Source organism: Boleophthalmus pectinirostris, unplaced genomic scaffold (assembly GCF_026225935.1).
Source record: "Boleophthalmus pectinirostris isolate CB_2022bp ecotype Guang Dong unplaced genomic scaffold, ASM2622593v1 HiC_scaffold_17, whole genome shotgun sequence".
Taxonomy (NCBI): domain Eukaryota; kingdom Metazoa; phylum Chordata; class Actinopteri; order Gobiiformes; family Gobiidae; genus Boleophthalmus; species Boleophthalmus pectinirostris.
Window position 1 is genome coordinate 4716413 of NW_026571115.1, and position 24034 is coordinate 4740446.

The 24034-nt window shown below is 41.4% G+C and overlaps 1 protein-coding gene across 1 annotated transcript in view; it reads left to right on the forward strand.

Annotated features, from left to right (window-relative positions):
* LOC129408626 (protein shisa-6-like) overlaps window positions 1-24034 on the forward strand; it is a 178430-nt gene that overhangs the window by 126853 nt on the left and 27543 nt on the right. The window contains exons 5-6 of the mRNA XM_055152681.1: window positions 7551-7613; window positions 18624-18630. Of these exons, the coding sequence (XP_055008656.1) occupies window positions 7551-7613; window positions 18624-18630 (70 nt within the window). The remainder of the gene's footprint in view (window positions 1-7550; window positions 7614-18623; window positions 18631-24034) is intronic.

Genomic DNA, 24034 nt, shown 5'->3' on the forward strand with positions numbered 1-24034 from the left:
ATCTCAATTAATTGCATAACAATATTTGCCCCAAAAGCCACATTTATTTTACGTAAATGAATATCAAATAATACACACAAACTCTTTTAATGTCTGGAAAAATGTCTTGGAAAAAACAAACTGCATTTCTGTTCAAAATAGTCGACAAAAGTAAAGTCTCTGTCCAAAACTGAAGAGACTAAAGTTGAAGTGCCATTTTACTTTAAGTCGTTTCTGTCTGAATGTCGTGTACGTCTTGACATTAGTGCAAATCGTAAAAATGGTAAGAAAAATGAATACATGAACGAATCAACAAAGTGCAGTTTCTAATGATTACCCTGAGCACAAATGATGTTGTGTACATTTGGTGAAAATTTTGGTCATCAGTGCAGCAGCTCTTGTTTGTACTCGAACTGAAGTGACCCAAATCAGATTTTTTGGCCCCTATGTTCCTGTATCTGATCTTTTAATGACAGTCTGAACCACACAGATCTGATTTTTTTTCAAATGTGACTCAGGACACTTGGATATGTGCTCCTAAAACTGATACATATCTGATCTTTTGACATCAGGTCAGGTCACATTCATCCCACCTACACGTCACAAATGTACACAAATGTTCTTCTCGTCAGACAAAAATTGTGTGTGAACTCCATGTGAGTGAAGCGAATCATAATCCCACCACTCTTGGGGACGTCGCTGCCACTGCCCCTCAAAACGCCACGGCCAAAAAAACTCGTCCTTCTCCTTCTCAATCTCCTCCTTTAAACAAATAGTCTGTACATGTTCTGACTCCTGGTACGACAGCAACTTTAAAATCTCCAGGTGCTGAATGCTGCGTCCATGTTTAGGCGACTCTTGTAAACACAGAGACGCTCGCTGTGTGTGACGTCGTCGTGTCTCCAGTGCACATGCGGGACACTTTTGGGCCGTTTAATGTTCACACTGGAGATCACATACAAGTGACATTTAATTGGAAATGTGAACGACCTCGCAAAAACATCAGATTTCACAAAAACATTCAAATTGATCATTAAACTTGCAGTCTGCAGGTTTTGCACTGAAATGGTGTTGTGGAGTTGAGGTTCTTCTGTGATATGTAAATTATTTCTGCACAGTTTGCATTAAATGATGCATTTGTCGATACTTCCATCGGGTCGTTTTTTGAATAGAAAAGTCCCGTCCAGCAGACCCAGTGTTTCCTGCTCCACTGTTGTATCATGAGTTGTAGTTGAACTGCGTGCGTCAGTATAATTGTCGTACCATGACAGGATGCATTCTGTGTTGTTTGGTAAACTGCGATAAAATGAGTTCACATTTTTAATGCATTATTTTCTTAGTAATTCATTAATCATAATTAACAAAATTAATGTCCCACCTGTAGTTTAAAGTCACAATGTGAAATATTCAGGGGAAAGCAATAGGGGTGTGCAAAAATATCAAAACATCAATATATAGTATAATTTAATGTGATGATGCTGTATCGATACATCACCAAGAGTATTTTTGGTTTATTTTACAAAATTATTTTGTTACAGCTACAGTTTTGTTGCTCGTTTATGTGACACATTTGACATTTTCACTGTTTTGATGATTAAAATGTTTGTGTTTCATATGAACTTTGCACAAGAAGTGGTTTAACAAAGACTTTTAGCCTTTATTTTTTACTGAACCATTTTAAATCAGTTTGAAATGTATCATATTGAAGTGTATCGAATTGTAAGCTCACTGTATTGAGGTATGTATCGTATCGTGGCCTGTATATCGATGTATGTATTGTATCAGCAACTTGTTAATGTCACTTAGCCCTATAGAAATCCATGACATCTCGATGGAGACAAGCAGCAAGATGCTGCACCAGTAAAGTTAAGAAGTGCAGGTTATAGTTGCTGTACTGGATAAAATTTTGAAAAAACAGTTTAACAGTTTAAACAGTTTTAACACTATAAACAGTTTTGGCAATGTGTGTGAACCATAGACTGTGTACAGAAAAGAACACAGTTGATCTGCCACGTGTGGTCGTGTTTCTGCTCCTCTCTCTGTACCTGCTGCTGTCAGACTCCTCATTTTCACCATAAAATGTTCATATGAACCTGCTCTACATGATCCTGGGGTTTTTATAAACTCTATTCATGCTTATGTCACAAACCATGAAGAGGTTTGGAAACATGCGAGGACAACTTCTGATGAGCTCTGTTCTGGGAGAAATGAGAAACGTCCCAGTTTTCTTCATCTCCATGTGACTGTAGTGTTCTGTTATGTTCCAGCACACCTCAGTTTTCATCATTTTACACTGACACACAACTCCGAGCGCACTGGGTACATCTGATAACCTCACATTACTTCAGTAGGTTTGATCACAGTTGGTCGGTGAGCCCAGTGTCGGGAACTACAGTCCCTGACAAAAGTCTTGTCACTTATCCATTTTGTAGAGACAAAAGCTTATAACCTGACTTTAAATTAATCGATTGGTTTTAGAAATGTCTCATATGAAAGTTAAAACCCTCCCAAATTATGCTCAATATACTAAAATAAATTTGCTTCACTGAAGAAAGATTGATCATTTAATGAACACAGAAAGGTCAGATTTTGGCAAGACAAAAGTCTTGACAGAAAATTGAACAAATAATTTACTTCAAATACAAAAATATGTTGCATAACGTCAGTGAATGAAGTAGTGGTGCTGTGAGATCCATATTTAATATCTTGTATGACTCCATGAGCTTGAAGGACACATCCATGCAGTTCAACAATGATTCATACAATTTGTTGATGAAGTCATCAGGAATAGCAAAGAAAGCGTCTTACATGCCTCCCAGAGTTCATCAAGATTCTTTGGTTTTGTCTTCCATGCTTCCTCTTTCATTCTACCCCAGACATGCTCAATGATGTTCATGTCTGGTGACTGGGCTGGCCAGTCCTGGAGCACCTTGATCTTCTTCACCTTGAGAAACTTTGATGTAGAGATAGAAGTATGTGATGGAGCACCATCCTGCTGCAAAATGTGACCCTTTTATGGTTGGGAATGTAAGAGGAGCTAATACTTCTTGATATTTTAGGTTATTGATATTTGCCTTCCACCCTGCAAATGTCTCACACACCCCCAGACTGGATGGAACCACAGACCAGGATTTTTCCACCACCAAACTTAACTGTTTTCTGGGTGAATCTTGGATCCATGTGGCTCCAGTTGGTCTCCTGCAATATTTGCAGCAGCTGTGATGTAATTCAACCGAGGATTCATCTGAGAAATCCACCTTCTGCCACTTTTCCAGTGTCCATCCTTTTATCAGGCTGTGGGCCTTGGCAAATGCCACACGGTTTTTTAATTGCCTTTTGTTTAGTGCTGGTTTCTGTGCACTGATTCGACCATGGAGGCCATTTCCAGACAGAATTCTACAAACTGTTGTGGTTGACACAGGGACTTGAGGTGACCAGGCCTGGTGGAGTCTGCTGCAGTGGAAAAGGGGCCTTGGATTTTTGAATCAACAAACGGTCCTCCCGAGCAGTTGTATTGCGCGGCGTCTGCTGGACCTGGGCTTGTCAAAAACATCTCCAGTCATTTCAGATCTTTTTCTTATTCTTTGTACTTGTCATCAGCCTCTTGATAATTAAGGCTTTGGTCTCAGGGTGGATCTGAGGCATGTTGTCAGAGGTCAAGTTGCAGTTGATGTGAAGGTCTGGTGTGCTGGGTTCTTTTATACACACCCACTAACTGATTGATCAGTAACTGATCACAGGTGAGGCTGTAATCTAGGATTGGGTGCATCATATGACAAGGCCACAAGACTTTTGTCTTGCCAAAATCTGACCTTTCTGTGTTCATTAAATGATCAATCTTTCTTCAGTGAAGCAAATTTATTTTAGTATATTGAGCATAATTTGGGAGGGTTTTAACTTTCATATGAGACATTTCTAAAACCAATCGATTAATTTAAAGTCAGGTTATAAAGCTTTTGTTTCTACAAAATGGATAAGCAACAGGACTTTTGTCAGGGACTGTACACTGGAAGTCATCGCATGTTTCCAAACGTCTTCTTGGTTTGTGACGTAAGCGTGAAGAGAGTCTATTTTACTACTTTACCTGCAAAGAATCTACTCCAAATATGGAAGTCCAAACTCACTCATATAACTGCGACCTCAGTAAGCTTCATTTGACTGGAGCCTGTCACACTTTATTCGTTGTTTCCTCAGTTTCTGCTCTGGACACTTGGGTCTATGAACATGGTAGATTTTTAGAATAATGGTCCTTTTTTCGTTTTTGTTTCATGACATTGTTCGTTTCGTGACTTCCGTCTCTCCCTAGTCTGTGAGTCCGCCCCGGGGCAGCTGTGGTTTCAGAGGTGAACCTGCTGGTGGAGCCCCCTAGTGGTCAGGAGGAGGGCAGCTTTGTGTGATGTTACTTCTGAAATCTGAGGAAGACATCAGATAAATCTGTGCTCCTCCTGCTCCACCTGTCTGCAGCTCCAGAAGAACGGATCAAGACCAGGACCAAGACCAGGACCAAGACCAAAACCAGGATCAGGACAAAGACCAAAACCAGGATCAGGACCAAGACCAAAACCAGGATCAGGACCAAGACTAAGATCGAGACCAGTACCAAGACCAAATACCAAAGAATCATTCCAGACTGTGTCTCCGGGTTAAAGAGTCTGTCACCCACTCTGGTGCATTCTGCCCTTGAGCAAGACCATGTCTCTCGCCCTGCCTCTGTGTGAGTGTGTGTGTGTGTGATTGGAGAGCAGTTCCTGATTGTCATGAGTAGAACACTTGTAAATATTCTCTGTCTCTTCAGTTGAACCTTGGGCAATTCTCGCGATATTTGTGAGTTCACAAACTCATGAGAATCCATGTTGCTTGACTTTCACTGCTGCAAGTCCGACCCTATTACACCGAGGTCCTGTTGGTTTTACACCGAGGTCCTGTTGGTTTTACACCGAGGTCCTGCTGGTTTTACACCGAGGTCCTGCTTTTTTACACCTGAGGTCCTGTTGGTTTTACACCGAGGTCCTGTTGGTTTTACACTGAGGTCCTGTTGGTTTTACACCGAGGTCCTGTTGGTTTTACACCGAGGTCCTGTTGGTTTTACACTGAGGTCCTGCTGGTTTTACACCGAGGTCCTGCTGGTTTTACACCGAGGTCCTGCTGGTTTTACACCGAGGTCCTGTTGGTTTTACACCGAGGTCCTGTTGGTTTTACACCGAGGTCCTGCTGGTTTTACACCGAGGTCCTGTTGGTTTTACACCGAGGTCCTGCTGTTTTACACCGAGGTCCTGGTTTTACACCGAGGTCCTGGTTTTACCCCGAGGTCCTGCTGGTTTTACACCGAGGTCCTGTTGGTTTTACACTGAGGTCCTGCTGGTTTTACACCGAGGTCCTGCTGGTTTCACACCGAGGTCCTGCTCCTCTGTGTGTTCCTGAGGTCACAGTGACTTTGCTCTGCTCTCGGCTCTAACAGGCCGTGACTCTGGTGTTTTCTGTCAAAAGAAATTCAGAAAAAATGAGCGGAGGAGGAGAAATGAGCAGTGAATAATAATTTCACCCAAACTTATTTCTTTAAAGTCACCCTGTGTAACTTTTCACATGGACGTTCTGTCACGTGCTTGTCTGTGATGTTTTTGTTCAGTTTTAATCTTTATTTGCAACCCTAAACTCAACTATTTTATGCTTAAGAATGCCTCTCCACAGATCTTACCTGTAACTTGGCCCAGTGGCATCACCGGCTTGTCTCCATGGAGACTGAATTTACTGCAGTGCAAGGTGGATGAAAAGTTACACAGTGCACCTTTAAGTCAGTCATTACTGGGAGACGTGTAAAAGGCAAATATGATACTCAGTTTACTTTCTAAACATTTTAGCCTTTTCACAATCCTATTTCCTAATTTCCCTCATAAATCAAAACACTTGGTTCCATCTTGTGACATCATCAGGTGGTAATTCCTGGGTTTCACATGACATCAGAACATTCAAAAGGCCAATTATATTAAGTACAAATGAGGGCAAATAAAATAAATATGATTCAAATGCAGATTTGTGTTGGATTACAGTGAGTTCTTGGCTCGAGTCACTAACAGAAATGATCAGATTCAACATTTGTGAATTCATCTTTTGGATAATTCATGGTAAAATATAAATAATGTAATGAAATCAATCGGAAAATCTGTTTCTCGTCCCATCTATGACATCCTCATGTTCTAGAATCTGAAAACTAAACTAAGACTACGTTTACACACGTTGTTTCTGTGTCTGCAAGTCTTCTCTATCCACACAGCTTTTGGAAGTCTAGTAAGTCTTTATTTCTATAGCGCTTTTCACAGACATTTTCTGTCCCCAAAGACGCTTTACATTATACACTACAGCATTATTCAGCATTATTCATTCACTCTATACCCTGGTGATGATAAGCTACTATTGTAGCCACAGCTGCCCTGGGGCACACTGACAGAAGCGCAGTTGCCATGCCAATCGGCGCCATCGATCCCTCCGACCACCACCATCACTTACACACACACCACTTTCATGCTAGGCAATGCGGGTGAAGTGTCTTGCCTAAGGACACACAATGATTGAATTGATTGTATTTAACTGACCTTGACTATCAACTGTTCTGGAGACCATGTTTTGGGTTGATGGGAGAAACCGGAGGAAACACGAGGAAACATCCAGACACGAGGAGAAACAAGCAAACTCCACACAGAAACGCCCAGGCAACCCGGGGATTAAACCCAGAACCTTCTTGCTATGAGGCATGAGTGCTAGACACTGGGCCACCGTACCACCACCAAAGCTTTGAGCAGATTTGTTTACATTTTACAGAAACAAAACTTAAAACTGCATGACTCATTTGCATAAACTAAGAGCTCAAAACACAGCTCGATATTGTATCGCTGATGTGGTTCAGCTTCTGTCGGACTAAAGGACACGACTCAGTGGAATATGAGTGTTCTTTCTGTGACAGAGGGGTGTTCTGCTGATGGTGAGTCTGTTCTGTGTTTCTATTGTGTTGGAGATGGTTCATGTTAAACTTTTCAGAGATTATACGTCTGCAGGTCGTACACACAGACACATGTTTATATGAATGGACAGATATTCTAGCCTCTTAGTGTTTTGGTGGTGAATTACTTCACGGTGCACAGAACTACATCAGAGTATCAGTGTTTTCAGGCGTCCACACAGTCAAGGATCAGATCTGTACTCAGATGAATTTGTGGGAGCTGGAGGCACCAGATCGTTGAGTCTCTAGAGCAGTTTTCATTCGGATTAGTGTGAACGAACACTGCATCCACAACAAAAAACACTCCAAGTGTGGACGGGGCCTAAAACACCTCTGTGTTTTTAAAGTCCATACACCTTTGTGGAAAAACGCTTCTGTGGTAAATGGTCAAATTTTTATACAGCACCTTTCCACATTCAAAGCACTCAAAATGCTTTACAACACACTCACACACCAGTATACACAGACACTAGGGGTGAGATGGGTTAGGATGAGTGTCTTGCCCAAGGACACAACAACAGCATTTATCTGTGGGAGTCTTTAACTAACCCTTGGTCTCTCTTTCTGTCTCCTGCAGGAAACCATCACCATGACTACCAGCACAGCCACCTGGACCTGACGGCGTTCACACCCAAACGAGGTGAGACACAGACTATTTACAGGCTCAGTGCACCATTGTCCCATGTGTTTGAGAAAAAACGTGTCCTGCTCAAGTACAGATGTGTCGTATGAGCAGCTCTTGAGGCTGAAATAAGTCCTCTTTGTTCTGTCTGCAACTGTCTTGTGGAGTCTTGTTCACGAGTGAGGGGAGGATGGAGCATGAGATTGACAGGTGGATCAGTGCAGCGTCTGCAGTGATGTGGTCGCTGTATTGGACCGTTGTGGTGAAGAGGAGCTGAGCCGAAAGGCGAAGTTGTCGATTTACCGGTCAGTCTATTGTCCTACTCTCACCTCTGGTCATGAGCTTTGGGTAATGACTGAAAGGACGAGATCGTGGATACAAGCCCTCGAAATGAGTTTCTTTCACAGGGTGGCTGGGTGCTCCCTTAGAGATAGGGTGAAGAGCTCAGTCACAAGGGAGGAGCAAGGAGTAGAGCCACTGCTCCTCCACGTGGAGCAGAGCAGCTGAGGGGAGGGCATCTGTTCTGGATGCCTCCTGGGCACAGTTTTAGGCATGTCCCCCCGGGAGGAGGCCCTGGGGAAGACCCAGGACATGCTGGAGGGACTATGTCTCTGGGCTGGCCTGGGAACACCTCGGGATCCCCCCAGAGGAGCTGGAGGACGTGTCTGGGGTGAAGGAAGTCTGGGAGTCCCTGCTTAGACTGGATGGATGGTGTTCTGTCTGCAACTGATTATAAAAAGTTCTATTGTCAGATAATCAGGAAGTGCGTGTTAGCATGCTAATTGTCTCTGAAAGTTGTGAACAGCTTTTATAAACTCATCATGGTGAATAATGAGGACACTCAGAAGGAAAGTGAGGAAGAACTTTGGACCACTGCACACTGTTTACAAGGAACTAATTCTGTTTTCCAAGTTTTTAACTCAGATGTCTTCTGTTAAATGGACTTTTGCGATCTTTCTCCATGTTATAGTAGTTTCTTCTCATTGACCGTTCTGAAGTTGTATTTGGAGTGATTCGTGCATGACGCTATTTTGCAGATCTCCCCCGTTTTCAGCTCCACAGGTACACGTCCTCTGTGACGTCCACACTTCCCTCTCCGGTTTCTTAATGGGTGATACTTGTAGGTTTGGGTGGCGTTGCGTCGTCATTTTGGTCCAAATATATTATAAAAAAAAAAACGCTCTGCTCTAGTGTGACGTGCAGCAGAGGAGCCCACAGCCTACGACCCTTTGTATGGTGCATGATGTTTACGGCCACATTAGCTCCTACTGGACACCACAGTTTTCTCACGCCGAAGTCAGCGCTCTTGTTTCTTCTGTTAAGTCGCTTTAGATCAATATTGTGATTTTAAATGACTAAATTAGAGACCTGCAGGTGTCAGAGATTATGATTGTAACAGACATCATATTACCAAGCATCATATGTGTGGTTTCAGACAGTAAAAAACAGGTAGAACGTCTTTAAGTTTCCTCCGATCATTTGCTGATGTTGGAGAATGGGCTTGTCACTGTTTGAAATAAGTGTTCAGGTATAAAACTTCCTTCCCTGGCGACTCAGCGGCGTACGGGGCTTTTCTGTGAACAGATGAAATATTAGAAGAACTAAAAGTGTAACAAAATCACAATCTACAATATGAGACATAAGAGCAGGGTTTCAGATGACGATGTAAACAGAAGGATAACATTTCACCGAGATCAGGAGCAAATCAGGTCATTGAAAGGTCCTGTTTTTTTTTTTTTTTTCTTTTTGAATTAATTGTTGCTATAGAAGTTTATGTATATAGCAATGTTTCAGATGGGAGTTGTGTTGATTCATGTGTGTTTGAGTAATCTTGTATTGTTCTGTATTTGAGGCTTGAATGCTCATACATTTTCAGCTTTCATCTACCCCCTATTTCAGCCCATTATTCACACATACAGGTTTAAAAACATAAAGCAAAATAGACTTTTGTGAGCTCTAAGTCATGTTCTAATGTTGTTCCTTCCTCAAACACAGAGCTGGAGTTGTATTAGTAGTAATATTTTACTCAGTACAAATGTCAGTAACGCGCGTCACAATGTTTTTTTAACCTGGATTGAGGTGGTGGTTTTTTTTTCATAGAAATTCGCTAAAATCACCACGATATCAGCAGTGGTGAAACGCCAGAGACGTGCCTGCTTAGACCTTCAGGTAACCACGGGCGAAAGGACCGACACAGAACTCCACGCTGTTTAGACCTGGTTTAGACCTGGATCAGTTCTGGTTTAGACCTGGGTCAGTTCTGGTTTAGACCTGGTTTACACTCGTCCTTCACTATATCGCGGTTCACCTTTCGCGGTCTCGCTGTTTCGTGGATTTTTTTTTGTGCAATTTTGCATGCTTTTTGTTTTTACAGTGTATGAACGTGTATTGTGTTCCTCCTGCTGCGTCCTGATTGGCTAAGGGACTCCTGTCTCCTGTACAGTACAGAATGTGTTCAGCTGCCAAATTTAAATAAATGTTGGATCTCTATCAGTATGATTCTGAAATGTTGAATGTTTGTAAGTTTTCTCCCCGACAAAATCCACAGTGTCGACGAAACGTTCTGCACTGACATAGTCTCCTGCGCTCACACCCAAAAGGCAGAGGACGATGTAACCATCGCACAAAAAGTTGGACTTCTGGACACTCTGAAGGAAGTTAGAAGTTACTCGCTGTAGCAGAGTCTTGCACTGGGTCTGGTACCTGCAAATAGTTGCTGAAATCAGGGCCGCGAGCCCGAGCAGCAGAGTGTCTGTAAAGCACGACTGGGTGACAGACGCTCTTACCTCCGTGAGGTGCAGAGCAGAGCCGCTCCTTTCTCTTGTGGTCACCTTTGAGTCCATCCCGACAGTGAGTCCTGTTTTAGTCCTTGTTTTCAGTCCTGGTTCAGTTTGGTTTAGTCCTGGTTTAGTCCATATTTGGCTCAAAAGTTCAGCATCTTCGCAGTTAGAGTAACTTAAAGTAATACAATAGTAATGTAATGTTTTACATTTTAAATGCAGTAATATTGTAATGTAACAAATGACTTTGAAATGACAGTAATAAGTCATAAATAACACATTACAGTTTTAAAGTCACTTGCCCAACAGTGCTAATCTGCATAAATAAACTCAACTTTACAACATATAAACATAAACACTCTAGAGCCACATCAGCCTGTTTGACATTAGAATGTGTTTAATTCAGCTTTGTGCAAGTCTCACAGAAAGAAAACTTAAAACCGCATGGCTCATTTGCATAAACTAAGTGAAGAAAAGGAAAAAAACGCTCTTGTGCACTGATGTGGTTCAGCTTCTACTAAAGGACACGACTCAGTGGAATATGAGTGTTCTTTCTGTGACAGAGGGATGATGATGCTGAAGGTGAGTCTGTTCTGTGTTTATCGCGATGTTTTCAAAGATCGCAGGTTTATCACAGATGCGGTCGAGAACGGGAACGAAAATTACAATTCTTTGCGGGAGCGATGTGTCGTTGTCCCAAAAACACATAAAAACAGATTTTATAATAAGGCAACTTGCATACAGAAACAGTAAAATTAGAGATTAAAAATGAGATTAACGCGATTAAAAAACATAATGCACTAAATCTGACTGTAATTAATTAATCGCAATCAACGCAATAATTTGACACCCTATGATTTATTGTCTTTTATTATATTAATTTGTCTGTGCAGCATTTGGAAACTTTTTTTCGTGAAATGTGCTGTATAAATAAAATGGATTGGATAGAAAACTTGTTTAAATCAGCAGACCGGACACATCACAGCAATATCACGTGAGCACTCTGAGGAAGACGACACAGCAAAAAGTGGAGTGTTAAAAGTGACTCTCACAGAATCAATTTTAACATTTTCTCAGGGTTTATATGAGTCCAATCTGTTCTAGAGTTAATTTAACATTTTTGGAAATGTTACTTAAGTAAGACTGGACCAAAAGTTTATGTTTAACCCTGAAATCCAGAGTTATATTAATGTTTTGAGAGTAAACGGATAACACTTTGTAGAGTTATCCTGATTTAGCTAAACAACACACAGAGGTGTTTTATTTTATTTTTACTTCATTTTCGTTGATTTAAGATGAAATTATGAACAAAACTGGTTCAAACTGGTCTACTCTCACAAGAGTTTGAAGTGGTGAATGGGAGGAGCCAAATTTACACTAAGAGAAGTTGAATTAACACTAATGGAAATTTAATTAACACTAAGAGAAGTTGAATTAACACTAAGAGAAGTTGAATTAACACTAAGAGAAAGTTGAATTAACACTAAGAGAAGTTGAATTAACACTAAGAGAAGTTGAATTAACACTAAAGAAGTTGAATTAACACTAAGAGAAGTTGAATTAACCTCGACCATATCAACTCTGGCAAATAACCCCAACTCAAACCCCCATTTAGCTTTCAAATAGTTAAAATAACACTTTTGGTGTTAAAATCAACTCTGAAATATTTGACCCTAAAATTTTAACCCTCCAGTTTTTGCTGTGCACAGAGAGCAGTTCAAACCAACAAACCTAATAACATAACATATTATAACAGAGATCCGGACATAGCGTAAAATGGGCCTTTCACAGAATGGAGGTCCTTTAAAATGCCAGCGCTGTCCCCTCGTTCCTCTTCCAGACTCTAATCTCTGCCTCTCCGCTGCCATTGACCCGCTGTGACTTTGTGAAGAGGCTCATATCCGAAAAAATGAAGCTAAAGGATTGCGCCGTGAACGTTTTTAATCTCAGGTTGAAATCTCTCAGTGAAATTAAACTGCGGTGAGACAGGAGAGAGCGCCGTTTGTCAGTGTGACCAAAGTCATTACAGATGCCTCCTGCGTTTGGATAAATACAGATTTGTGGAGATCTCTCTGAATGCAGATGGAATAAAACACTCAGAGAATTAACTTACGTTCTTAAAGATGCAGTAACTTCTTCTTAAAGCAGATCTGTTCTGCAAAATGGACTTTTCAGAGCTTTTTTTCCATGTTATAGCTGTTTCTCTTTTCACTGACCCTCTGGACTTGTATTTGGAGTGATTTGTGCAAGTTTGAGTCATATTTAATCACTTACCGTATTTTTCGGACTATAAGGCGAACTTAAAATCCTTTAAGTTTCTCAAAAATCAACAGTGCGCCTTATGTATTAATTCTGGTTGTGCTTACTGACCTCGAACTGATTTTATGTGGTACACGGCACTCAAAAATTTGTCAAAATATTTTAGTATGACTTTGGTAAGTTATGAAGCCACACCGCTTGATGGATTGTCAGAGCGTTACGGCGACCGCAGTCAGGAGCCTCGTGGAGTAAGTGAGTCATGTCCGTTAGTCCGACAGAAGCTGAACCGCATCAGTGCACGAGGAGCGAGCTGTTTTTTATTTATTTTTTTTCAGAGCTTATAGTTTATGCAAATGAGTCATGTGGTTTTAAGTTTCGTCTTTGTAAAACATAAACAAATGTGTCAAAGCTGCATTTAACACATTATTACTCAATGTATATTTGAGTCATCCCCGTGGGAAATAAAAAAAAAAAAAAAAAAAACTAAAATGATCCACACACATTCACATTCATAACCCACATTCATCAAGACAGGGAGGCAATGCCGGGCAAATTACACCACGATCTACTGATGGATCATGGACGCCTGGGCTCAGGATCAGTCTCAAGTGTCGTCTGTTTGTTTCTCTTGTTATGTACTGGTGCCCTTTTGCTCATCCCATTGTGTGGATTTTTATATTTATGTAGGGTGACCAAACGTCCGTTTTTTCCCCGGACATGTCCGTATTTTGCGTCCTGTCCTGGGCGTCTGGGTTTTTTTTTATAAAGTGATGCAAATGTCTGGGTTTTCAGTACCGTTCATTGGGGGCATTAAACTGAGCGTCTCTCGTAGCGTCTGTGACTCAGAAGGAGCAAGACACAAACAGTCGGTCAGTCTGCAACATACCGAAGCACAAATGCACATTTAACGATGACTTGGACAAGAAAGTCTCCATTTTCCATCCCGGTCGGGACAAGTGGGAGGTCCATGTGCACAGGTTGTGAGGTGAGAGGACAGTGTCCCTCGTTTATCGTGGGGTGACGTTCTAAAAATAACCTGCGATAGATGAAATCCGCGAAGTATCAACTTTATATTTTACAAATATTCTATCTGTTTTAAGTCTGTAAAACCCCTCACCACAAACTTTATACACTTTTCTCAGACAGGACAGGTGCAACCCTTTTTACATCCTTCTTAAAACTTATTGCTGCTGTCGTCCTTATGTTATTTTCCTCTTTCTTTATGTAACAAACTGAAGATTCATTTATTCTATGAACACTATGATTTACGCACTTTCCTTCTCCAGTTTGATGTTCTTAATGGGTGATACTTCTTCTTTGAAGAATTTATCAACAACTATCAAGAAAAGAAAGACAAAATCTTAAAGGAAACAACGACGATGCTTTAGTGACACACTGAACAAAACAAATGTTATGCTCATGAATAAAACAGAAGGAACTTGTCTATGCCAGTATCGACATCATGAAATCGATATTTAATTGTAATTCTAGAATCAGTCTGAGTGAACAAGTTACTTTGTAACACCAACACTGCGCAGGAGATTACCAATCGAAAAAAAAAAAAATCTGGGTAACTGATTATTTCCTATAACTATATATAATGGTCTGCTTGTAATGAATAAAATAAAACAAAGGCAAAGGTATGGCTGTTTCAAATTTAAATTATATAGACACTGCCAAATCAAAAGTTCATTCAGCGCACCCCCTTAATAGTTTTAATTGTCCGCGCACACACCCCAATCAGTCTTTCCTCCGATTAATTTATTTAATTCAGAGTTACCAAATCCCACCGCACCCCTTTAAAACAGTCTCATAAATCCCAAATTAACGATCTTCAAACAAAACTTATATCCAAAGGGCCGCAGCAGCGGCGCGCGCTCTCGTGCGGTGCACCGCGATCCACGCGCAAAGGCAAAGTACATGGACTGATCTCATCGGGTCGAGCTGGGTCCTGTCGGTCTGATCTTTGGCACCGTATACGTGGTCCAAACCGGTACAGTCAGTTAGTAATCCATGTTACGTCCTCTTAGATCCCGAACAAGCGTCAGCGGCACAGCGGTGAGTTGGGGCGGCGTGCGCGCGCTCACACGTGTGTTTCTTTATACTATTAGGCGCGCGTCAGCTGACGGGGCGATCGGCCACAATCCACTTTATGAACAAAGAAAAATACACTTAACAATATTATGTTGCCTGGGTTACAACATATCAATGAATGACTTAATAGTATTGTTTTATTCATGAGCATAACATTAGTTTTGTTCAGTGGGTCACTAATGTGTGGTCGTTGTTTCCTTTAAGCTTTTGTCTTTCTTCCCTTGATAGTTGTGGATAAGAATATTTATCTTTTGTGGAGTTTGTTGGTTGAAGATTTGGTGATGGGGCAGATTTATGAAGCTGCTGGAGAATACAACACACATTTACACACACACTTACACAGATATTGTGCCACAGAAAATCATTAACCAGAAGTGACATTCACCCGACATCGCAGCACTTCTGGCCGTTGTGAAAAATGTCTGTAGGCAGGTGTTTGTATCAGGAACACAGAAGTAAGTCTTTATTTATATAGCACTTTTCTCAGACATATGTCATGACATCACTCATGCACACACCACGTTCTTACTAGGTAATGTGGGTGAAGTGTCTTGCCTAAGGACACAACAACAGTTTTTATGTGACTGGCGCCCCACTGTGGCACCTGATTTTCCCAGTGTCTCCCATCCAAGTACTGACCAGGCCTGGCCTTGCTTAGCTTCTGAGACCTGACGGATAAGACTTTGTCAAGCTGGTGTGGACAGATGGCTGTAATCAGGAGTCTTTTGTGATGTCATGTAGTACTTGAAATTGTAGAGGACATTGAAGATTTTAAGATTTTTGCCAAGAAAGCTGAAAATCTACCAAGTTTGTGCTAAAATTGCCAAAAAAAAACTAACACTAATGCCATGAAAAAAACATAGAGAAGCCAGAAAGTGGATTTAGTTCTGCTTTAAAGGAAACATTTCTTGTGGAGGATCCGTCACCTGCTTGTTTCTATGGAGATGTCACTGCTCTTGAATGTTGGCATGTTCCACAGTGTGACATTAAACAGCACAACTTTACATTTATTCAATTACAGATGGTTTTATAGCTCAAAAATACCTCGAAAAACAAACATTCTGACCCGTAACTTGGTCGTCTAGTTTGGTCTCCTTGAAGATAGAACGTTTTAATGTCATACTGTGGAACATTCCAGACAAAGCAATGACATCTCCGTGGAGAAAAGCATTTGACGAACCCTCCACTAGAAAAAATGTGTCCTCTGCGTTTGCCCCGTCCTTCAGTGGGACCATCTCCAGATCTTGAACTGATTGTGACTTGTTTGTTCATGTTTGGGGCTGAAACCAGAGGAAGCCCACGCAGACACGGGGAGAACATGCAAACTTGAGGTGTTTCATCCCACTTTAATTAAATAAAAACATCTGTGACTCATTCTGGTTCCTTCCAAGCATGTCTGTGTAATACTTAGCAGCTGTTGTTTTTAGCCTTATTTAAGCTGCTTCCTTAATTAAAAAGAAAATGTCAGAAAATATCAAATCCAACAGATACGCATGAATGAAATCAAAAATATGAGTCATTTTCACAAAGAAACTGGTAGATTTTAAAAGAATAAAAGCCTGTTCTGGAGAATACATGGAACAGTGTTTAAATTTGGGTTAATTTCAAAAGCTTAAAGGTTCATTGTGTAACTTTTCTGGTGGAGGGTTTGCCACCTAATTGTCTCCGTATGCCAGATCATTGTTAAAAATACCTTAAAAACAGTTGACATGGAAATAATAATTCCAAATTGAGGTTTACACGGAAAACTTCTTAAATCGTCTTTACTTATTTGGGTTCAGCGTCTGGAGGTTGGGAAGAGTTTTGATTGGACAGAGACGCCAACTTATTTATGTCGACGGGAAGAAAACACACACTTCAGCTGCTACCTACTTTTCTGTCATCTCAGTTAGTCGTTACTCCACGGACACAGACATGATCCAAACTTTTCCCGCAGTGGTTCCGATGATAATTGAGCAGCAGCTGGAGAATTCCCTCATCACGCTTTACATCTGTCAGTTGAGGAGGAGAAGTGTCGGAGGAGGGAGGAATGATGACTTAGGCTACGTTCAGACTGCAGGGCTTAACACTCAATGCCGATTTTTTTTGTGAAATCCAATGTTTTTGTGAGGTCGTTCACATTTCCATTTAAATGTGACTTGTATGTGACTCCAGTGTGAACATTAAATGGCTCGAAAGTGTCCCACATGTGCACTGGAGACACGATGACGTCAACCGCAGTGAGTGTGCTCTGTGTTTACAGAAGTTGTCCAAACATGGACGCAGCATTGAGCACCTGGAGATTTTAAAGTTCCTCTCGTACCGGAGCCAGAACATGAACAACTTACTTGTTTTAAGGAGGAGATTGAGAAGGAGAAGGACAAGGTTTTTTGGTCATGTTTTTTTGTGGGACAGAACGTTGAAAGGAACGTGTGGATGTGGAGACGGTAGCCAAGAGTGGTGAGTGGTGATGTGCTTCACTTCAGTGACACGGAGTTCATTAACAATTTTTGTATGACGAGAAGAACGTTTGTGTACATTTGTGGCTTGTTGATAACGTGTAGGTGGATGAATGCGCCTTGGCCATTCAGACTGAAGTCACATGTTAAAAGATCAGATATGTATCAGTTTTAAGAGCACATATCCAAGGCTGCGTTCAGACTGCAGCCTGAAGTGACCCAAATCTGATTTTTTTTTAGCTCCTATGCTCCTGTATCTGATCTTTTAATGACCACACAGATCTGATTTTTTTTCAAATGTGACCCAGGACACTTGGATATGTGCTCCTGAAACTGATACATATCTGATCTTTTGACATGTGACTTCAGTGTGAACGGCCAAAGTGCATTCATCCACCTACACGTTATCAACAAGACACAAACGTCACTATTCTGCACTGAAGTAGCAAAAATTGTTAATGAACTCCATGTCACTGAAGTGAAGCACATCACCACTCACCACTCTTGGCTCCGTCTCCACATCCACACGTTCCTTTCAACGTTCTGTCCCACAAAAAACCACGACCAAAAAACCTCGTCCTTCTCCTTCTCAATCTCCTCCTTAAAACAAGTAAGTTGTTCATGTTCTGGCTCCGGTACGAGAGGAACTTTAAAATCTCCAGGTGCTCGATGCTGCGTCCATGTTTGGACAACTTCTATAAACACAGAGCACGCTCGCTGTGGTTGACGTCATCATGTCTCCAGTGTCACATGTGGGACACTTTTGGGCCGTTTAATGTTCACACTGGAGTCACATACAAGTCACATTTAATTGGAAATGTGAACGACCTCACAAAAACATTGGATTTCACAAAAAAATCTGAATTGAGCGTTGAGCCCTGCAGTCTGAACGTAGCCCAAGTGTCCTGAGTCACGTTTGAAAAATCAGATCTGTGTGGTCATTAAAAGATCAGATACAGGAACATAGGGGCCAAAAAATCTGATTTGTGTCACTTCAGGCTGCAGTCTGAACGCAGCCTATCATGATGACGGTCTGAACAGAAGACACAAAAGTGCCGTTGCACCTTCGCTTTTTATTCTGTGTTTAGACAAGTGTTTTTAGGAGGAAATCTGCGTGCATACGGTGACACAAAAGTGTGTGTACTGTATGTATGTGACATAAACTCATACGCAACGTGAGTAGATCTGACCAGACTGTTGTGTCTTGGGCAGTGTAGACGGAAACGCTACGGTGGAGTGTTTTCAACTTTTCCATTCTGGAGGTGGTTTCAGATTTTTGTGTTTTTAAGCCCCAAAAGCACCATCACCGTCTAAACAAAATCTAAAGCTAAAGCTCATGCTAACTGGGCCAATTTGCCTCTTTCTTGTCAAAAATGTATAAAAATGTGCGTGCCCTGGATTCAGTGGCCTCTGTGATTTCAAGTACTGCATGACATCACACAGCACTGCCCTGATAGGACACAGGTGTTTATGATACAAACACATTTGTAGACACATTTGAAGTGTGGATACCTGTTCGACCAATCACACTGCTCCTTATACCTCTAGACCTCCCCCTCACTCTCCCCTTTAAGGCCTGGTCATACGTTATAAGACGTGTTGGGAAGGTGACTTTTAAAATGTATTCCCCTACAGATTACAGATTACATACTCCAAAATGTAGTTTGTAACAGAATCCATTAAATTACTTAAAGTGAGTAACGTAATCTGAATACTTTGGATTACTTGATATTGTCTTGCTTTTTAAAACTGCATGAATGTAGCAACCACATCCTGAAAATTCTTGTTTGTTCTCTTCAAATTGTCTGTTGAGCCCAAGTCTCCAGGAAAAAGAAACTGTTTTGCTGTAGAGAAACAAAGACCAGGATCTGTTAACATGCGATGTTTTGTCTGTTAAAAGATGATAACAAGATCAGTCTTTCCTGAACCATATTAAAAATATTATTATAGAGAAATTATTTTTTATATGAGATCATCTTAAATTATGTCCAACCTACTGTTAGGTGTCATATTGTTTGGACCTGGTTTTAGTCCTGGTTTTAGTCCTGGTTTAGTTCTGGTTTTAGTCCTGGTTTAGTCCTGGTTTTAGTCCTAGTTTAGTCCTGGTTTAATCCTGGTTTAGTCCTAGTTTTAGCCCTGGTTTAGTCCTGGTTTAGTCCTGGTTTAGTTCTGGTTTTAGTCCTGGTTTAGTTCTGGTTTTAGTCCTGGTTTAGTCCTGGTTTTAGTCCTGGTTTAGACCTGGTTTTAGACCTGGTTTAGACCTGGTTTAGTCCTAGTTTAGTCCTGGTTTAATCCTGGTTTAGTCCTGGTTTTAGTCTTGGTGTTAGTTCTGGTTCAGAGGCTCACAGGAGGAAGTGCGGTCTACACAGCGTACGAGAAAAAACACAGTCCACACGCGGCGCACGGGAGCACGTCGGTGTCCGCGCAGTAACTACGGAAGGAAACGTGGTCTGCACGTTCTCAGGTTAATGACGATGATGAAGGTGTGTGTTTGTGTGTGTTTGTGTGTGTTTGTTTGTCTTTGTGTGTGCATTCCCTCATGTGGCAGGTCACTTTAGGACAGTAGTGCAGATATCATGAGTTTAGGCAGGTTGTTTTCACCAGTGCCAGTAGCTCCGGTTTGACATTTAACTTGTAGGCGATTTTATATTTGTTATTTTTTTATATATCTCACGTCGGGAGACACAAATGTGTTTTTCCCTGTGCACTGCTGCCTCTGTTCTACTGGCTCTTCGACCTCATCCACTGTGTGACTGACGCCGCCAACGTTAACATGATGTTTACTGTCGCGTTCTGTTTGGGTTTCCGGCAATGAGTGGAATTACCGAAATAAAAAAATAAATAAATGGGATGTAGCACAAAATGTGAAAACAGGAAAATACCGCCATGTAATCCACTTATTTTAGCAAAGTAACTGCAATCCATTTACCACTCATTGAAACAGTAACTGTAACGGAATACAGTTACTCATAATTTGTACTCTGATTACGTAACAGCAGTACATGTAATCTGTTACTCCCCAACACTGGTCATAAGAACATAAGAACTTTGTTGTGCATCAAGGAGCTGGCCCAACAAAATAACATCATTTTGTCGGGCCAATGGTTTATCTGCTGGAGCCATGAGATCCAGTGGCTGCTTTCTTGCCGGTGCGGAGCAAGAAAAAAACAAATAAATAAAATGGATGGATGGAATCACAGCTGACGCTCAGTGACGATAAAGACACCAAATGGCAAGAAATTCATGGAGGGAGATTGCAGACATTTTAGACTCGGACGAAAATCGGTGTAGAAAAGTCTGGCGTAATCTCCATGACAATTTTGCGAAGGCGAACTTGTCACGAAAGGCGAGCCACCGAACAAAAGAGCGGTCAGGCTGGAGACCAAAAAAGAAATCCCCTCGGTATAGGCGAGTTTCAGCTGACGTCATTGTTATTAAAAGCCCGCGTTGCATGCTGGGAAATATTTTGGTCGGAGGCAAGAAACACGATAGCGTCAAACACAGTGCGTAACCTCACGTATTTATCCCCGATAATAGTAAATTCTTGCTGCATTATCAGATGCACAAATAGAAGCACGGAAGAAGGAAAATGTCTTTTTCATATTCTGAGTGAAAAGAACCGCGAATTAACGGTGAATTAAACGACTTTCAAACATTCGCAGAGCAAACGTAGAAGATCCTAACAAACCGTGGACTCCAACAAGTTCAACAACACATCGAGACTCTTGGAGGTTTTCATCTTTTCTGCTGTGAATGACCCAGGAGTTTCCACCAAGTCATTGTGGATATCACCCAAGTGAATATTTGTCCAGGTAGTTGGTGATTCTGACCAGAAATTTGGTTTGGTCCACCTTTTGTCGGGGTTGAAAAGGGTGATTTGGCTCCATCGATGCTTATGACCAATTTCTGGTCAAATGGTCTTGGGTCCTCTGCCGTTAGAGTGGATAAATAACTGGGATCAATACCCTTTACGTGCTTTCTCGCTCCGTCCGTCATGTTGAATTAGTGTTTCTTGCCGCCGACCAAGATAATTCCCAGCATGCAACGTGAGCTTTTGTCAACAATGAAACTCGCCTATAAAGCTCCTAGTGTTTGGACTCCTTCACCAAACACAGGGAAATGTCACCAACATGACTCCAGTCAAGTCAAACGGAGGGAAGATAATAGGAGTGAAGGGGCGCGGCGGAGAGACGGGGCCTGGCAGTTCGGCAGCGGAACATCTTTTGACGTATGAAATGTCAGAGCCCAAACGTACTTTGTTCTTGAGCAAAGTTCTTCTGAAGTATGAACAGGCCTTTAGTCGTCCAGACCCCCCCCCCCTCACTCTCCCCTTTAGTCCTCCTGCTCAGTCACCAGCTCTGTTTGAAATCTGTTTTTCGGGGGAGTTTAGGTCTTTAGTCGCACTTGAACTCCAGAACACGTCATTATAAGTTGTGTGAGTGTTTGGCTGAAAGAGTCCTGATGGGTTAATGCAGTGTGAATGAGTTTGAACAGCCCTTTTGTCTCTCGATGGCCCTCCGTGCATCCGGTTTGTCACACTAGACCCAGATCCACATGTGAAACCCAGTTGAAAGTACTTGTGTTGTACAGTTTTATCATTTCGCCTCATGTTAAGAAGAGTTTCATGGGCCAAATCAGTGCTCAAAGAAAGAGAGGACGTCATTTAAAGCATCTGTACCTGATTTTTCCTCATGTATTTGAGCACAAAGTGTCTTGTATAAGCAGCTCTTTAGGTCCAGATAAGTCTGCTGTGTCCTTTCTGCCTCTATTATGAGACTTTTTATTGTCTGAGAATCAGGAAGTGCATGTTAGCATTGAGTGACAGTAGAGTTTGTCCACTGATCCAAAGGCTCTTGACATAAACATCATTGGTTGAGCATCAGATCCACTGACCCACAGGTTGTCAGTGCGATTCCAGTTCCCACAGATGAATGCTGTTGTTGTGTCTTTCGGCAAGACTCTTAACCCACCTCACCCACAGTGTTGGTGTACACTGGTGTGTGAGTGTGTGTGTGAATGGGTGAGTGGTTCTGTGATGTAAAGATCGGGTGAGCAGATTTTCAAAATCAAAAACTGGGACACGCCCAGTTTGTGGTGGTTGATAATATAAAATTGTGAAACGAGTGGTTAATCCATTCATGATGAACATGACGAACATTTTTATTTTTTTATTTTTTTATAGTTTTATTTTACCTAAACAAATGACTGAGCGATATGGATCCAAAAAATATATCTCAATATATTTTGCTATATCTTGATATGCGATATATATCTTGATATTTGTACAGGAAAAAATAACCCTCTAAAACTGAAAACTGCAAAAACAAATATGTCAAATTCCACAAGTTTTTTTTTTTTTATTTTTTATTAAAGTGCAAGAGGTAGGCAATTCATGTACGAACAAAGTGCTTCTGTCATATTTAAGATGACCAAAAATAATAATAAATAATAATTTAACAGTAAAATAAAACAAATAAAATATATTTCCTTCTTTTCATAAATAAAACAACTCAACTCAAACTCATGTTTGCATTAACTCTGTTCACCGTAACCATAACCATGAGTTCCTTTAGCGTCAGAAGCTCAGGAGGTTCATTACTTCAACAGACACATGTTCCTCACCAGTGTGAGGAGCTCTGAGGTTTCCCACAATCCACTGCAGATCAAACCCAACGTTTCCAAAAACTAAGTGACACTGCAGCATAATCTGCTGTAGTGTCACTTAGTTCATTAAAATCTTCTGCATAAATACATTTTACATGACTTTGAATTTTACAACATATAAAAATAACAACTCTAGATGCGCATCAGCCCATTTGACATTATAATGTGTTTAATTCAACTTTGTGCACATGTGTTTACGTTTTACAGAAACAAAACTTAAAACCACATGACTCATTTACATAAAGAGCTCACTCCTCTTGTCGCTGATGTGGTTCAGCTTCTGTCGGACTACAGCTCGGTGGAATATGAGTGTTCTCTCTGTGAGGATGTGCTGCTGATGGTTTTGTCTGTAAATAGTGGAAAAGTTTCGTGGTGCTAGAAGTTTTTCACTGGCACCAACTTTGGGCTTTCATGGCAGCAGTGAGGAGTGAATGAGACACAAGCAGTAAAATCGGGAGGGGGGACGCACACAGAGAAGGCAAACAAACGAAGCGGCGAAATCAAGGAACACAGGACTCAAAACTGGGACTGTCCCGGGTAATAATAAATAATAACAATAATAATAATACATTGGACTCATATAGCACTTTTTTGGACACTCAGAGACGCTTTACAAACAAATAAAAAAAATAATAATAAAAATAGGATAAATAGGGATGTCTTGTCTCAGACCTCATCCAGATTTATACCCCTACACGCTCTGAGGTGCAGCTCCAGCCTGTGGGGCCTAAAACAAGACTTGGCCATAGCAGCTTGTCAAAGCCTGATCCTGTCAGATGTCAGAAGCTCAGCAGGGCCGGGCCTGGTCAGAACTTGGATGGGAGACACTGGGGAAATCAGGAACCACAGGGGGGCGCCAGTTGTGAAAACTGTTGTTGTGTCCTTAGGCAAGGCACTTCACCCTCATTGTCTAGTATGAAAGTGGTGTGTGTGTGAGTGATGGTGGTGGTCAGAGGGGCCGATGGCACAGATTGGCAGCCTCACTTCTGTCAGTCTGCCCCAGGGCAGCTGTGGCTACAGTAGTAGTTTAACCACCACTGGGTATGGAGTGGATGAATATTGCTCTTTAAAGCGTCTTCGAGTGTCCAAAAAAGATATATAGAAATAGAAAAATGATGCATTATTATTAAAACCAGGAGGACAGGACCTTCTCTGTGACTGACCCCAAACTCTGGAACACTCTGCCCCCCAGCGTCCCAACAGC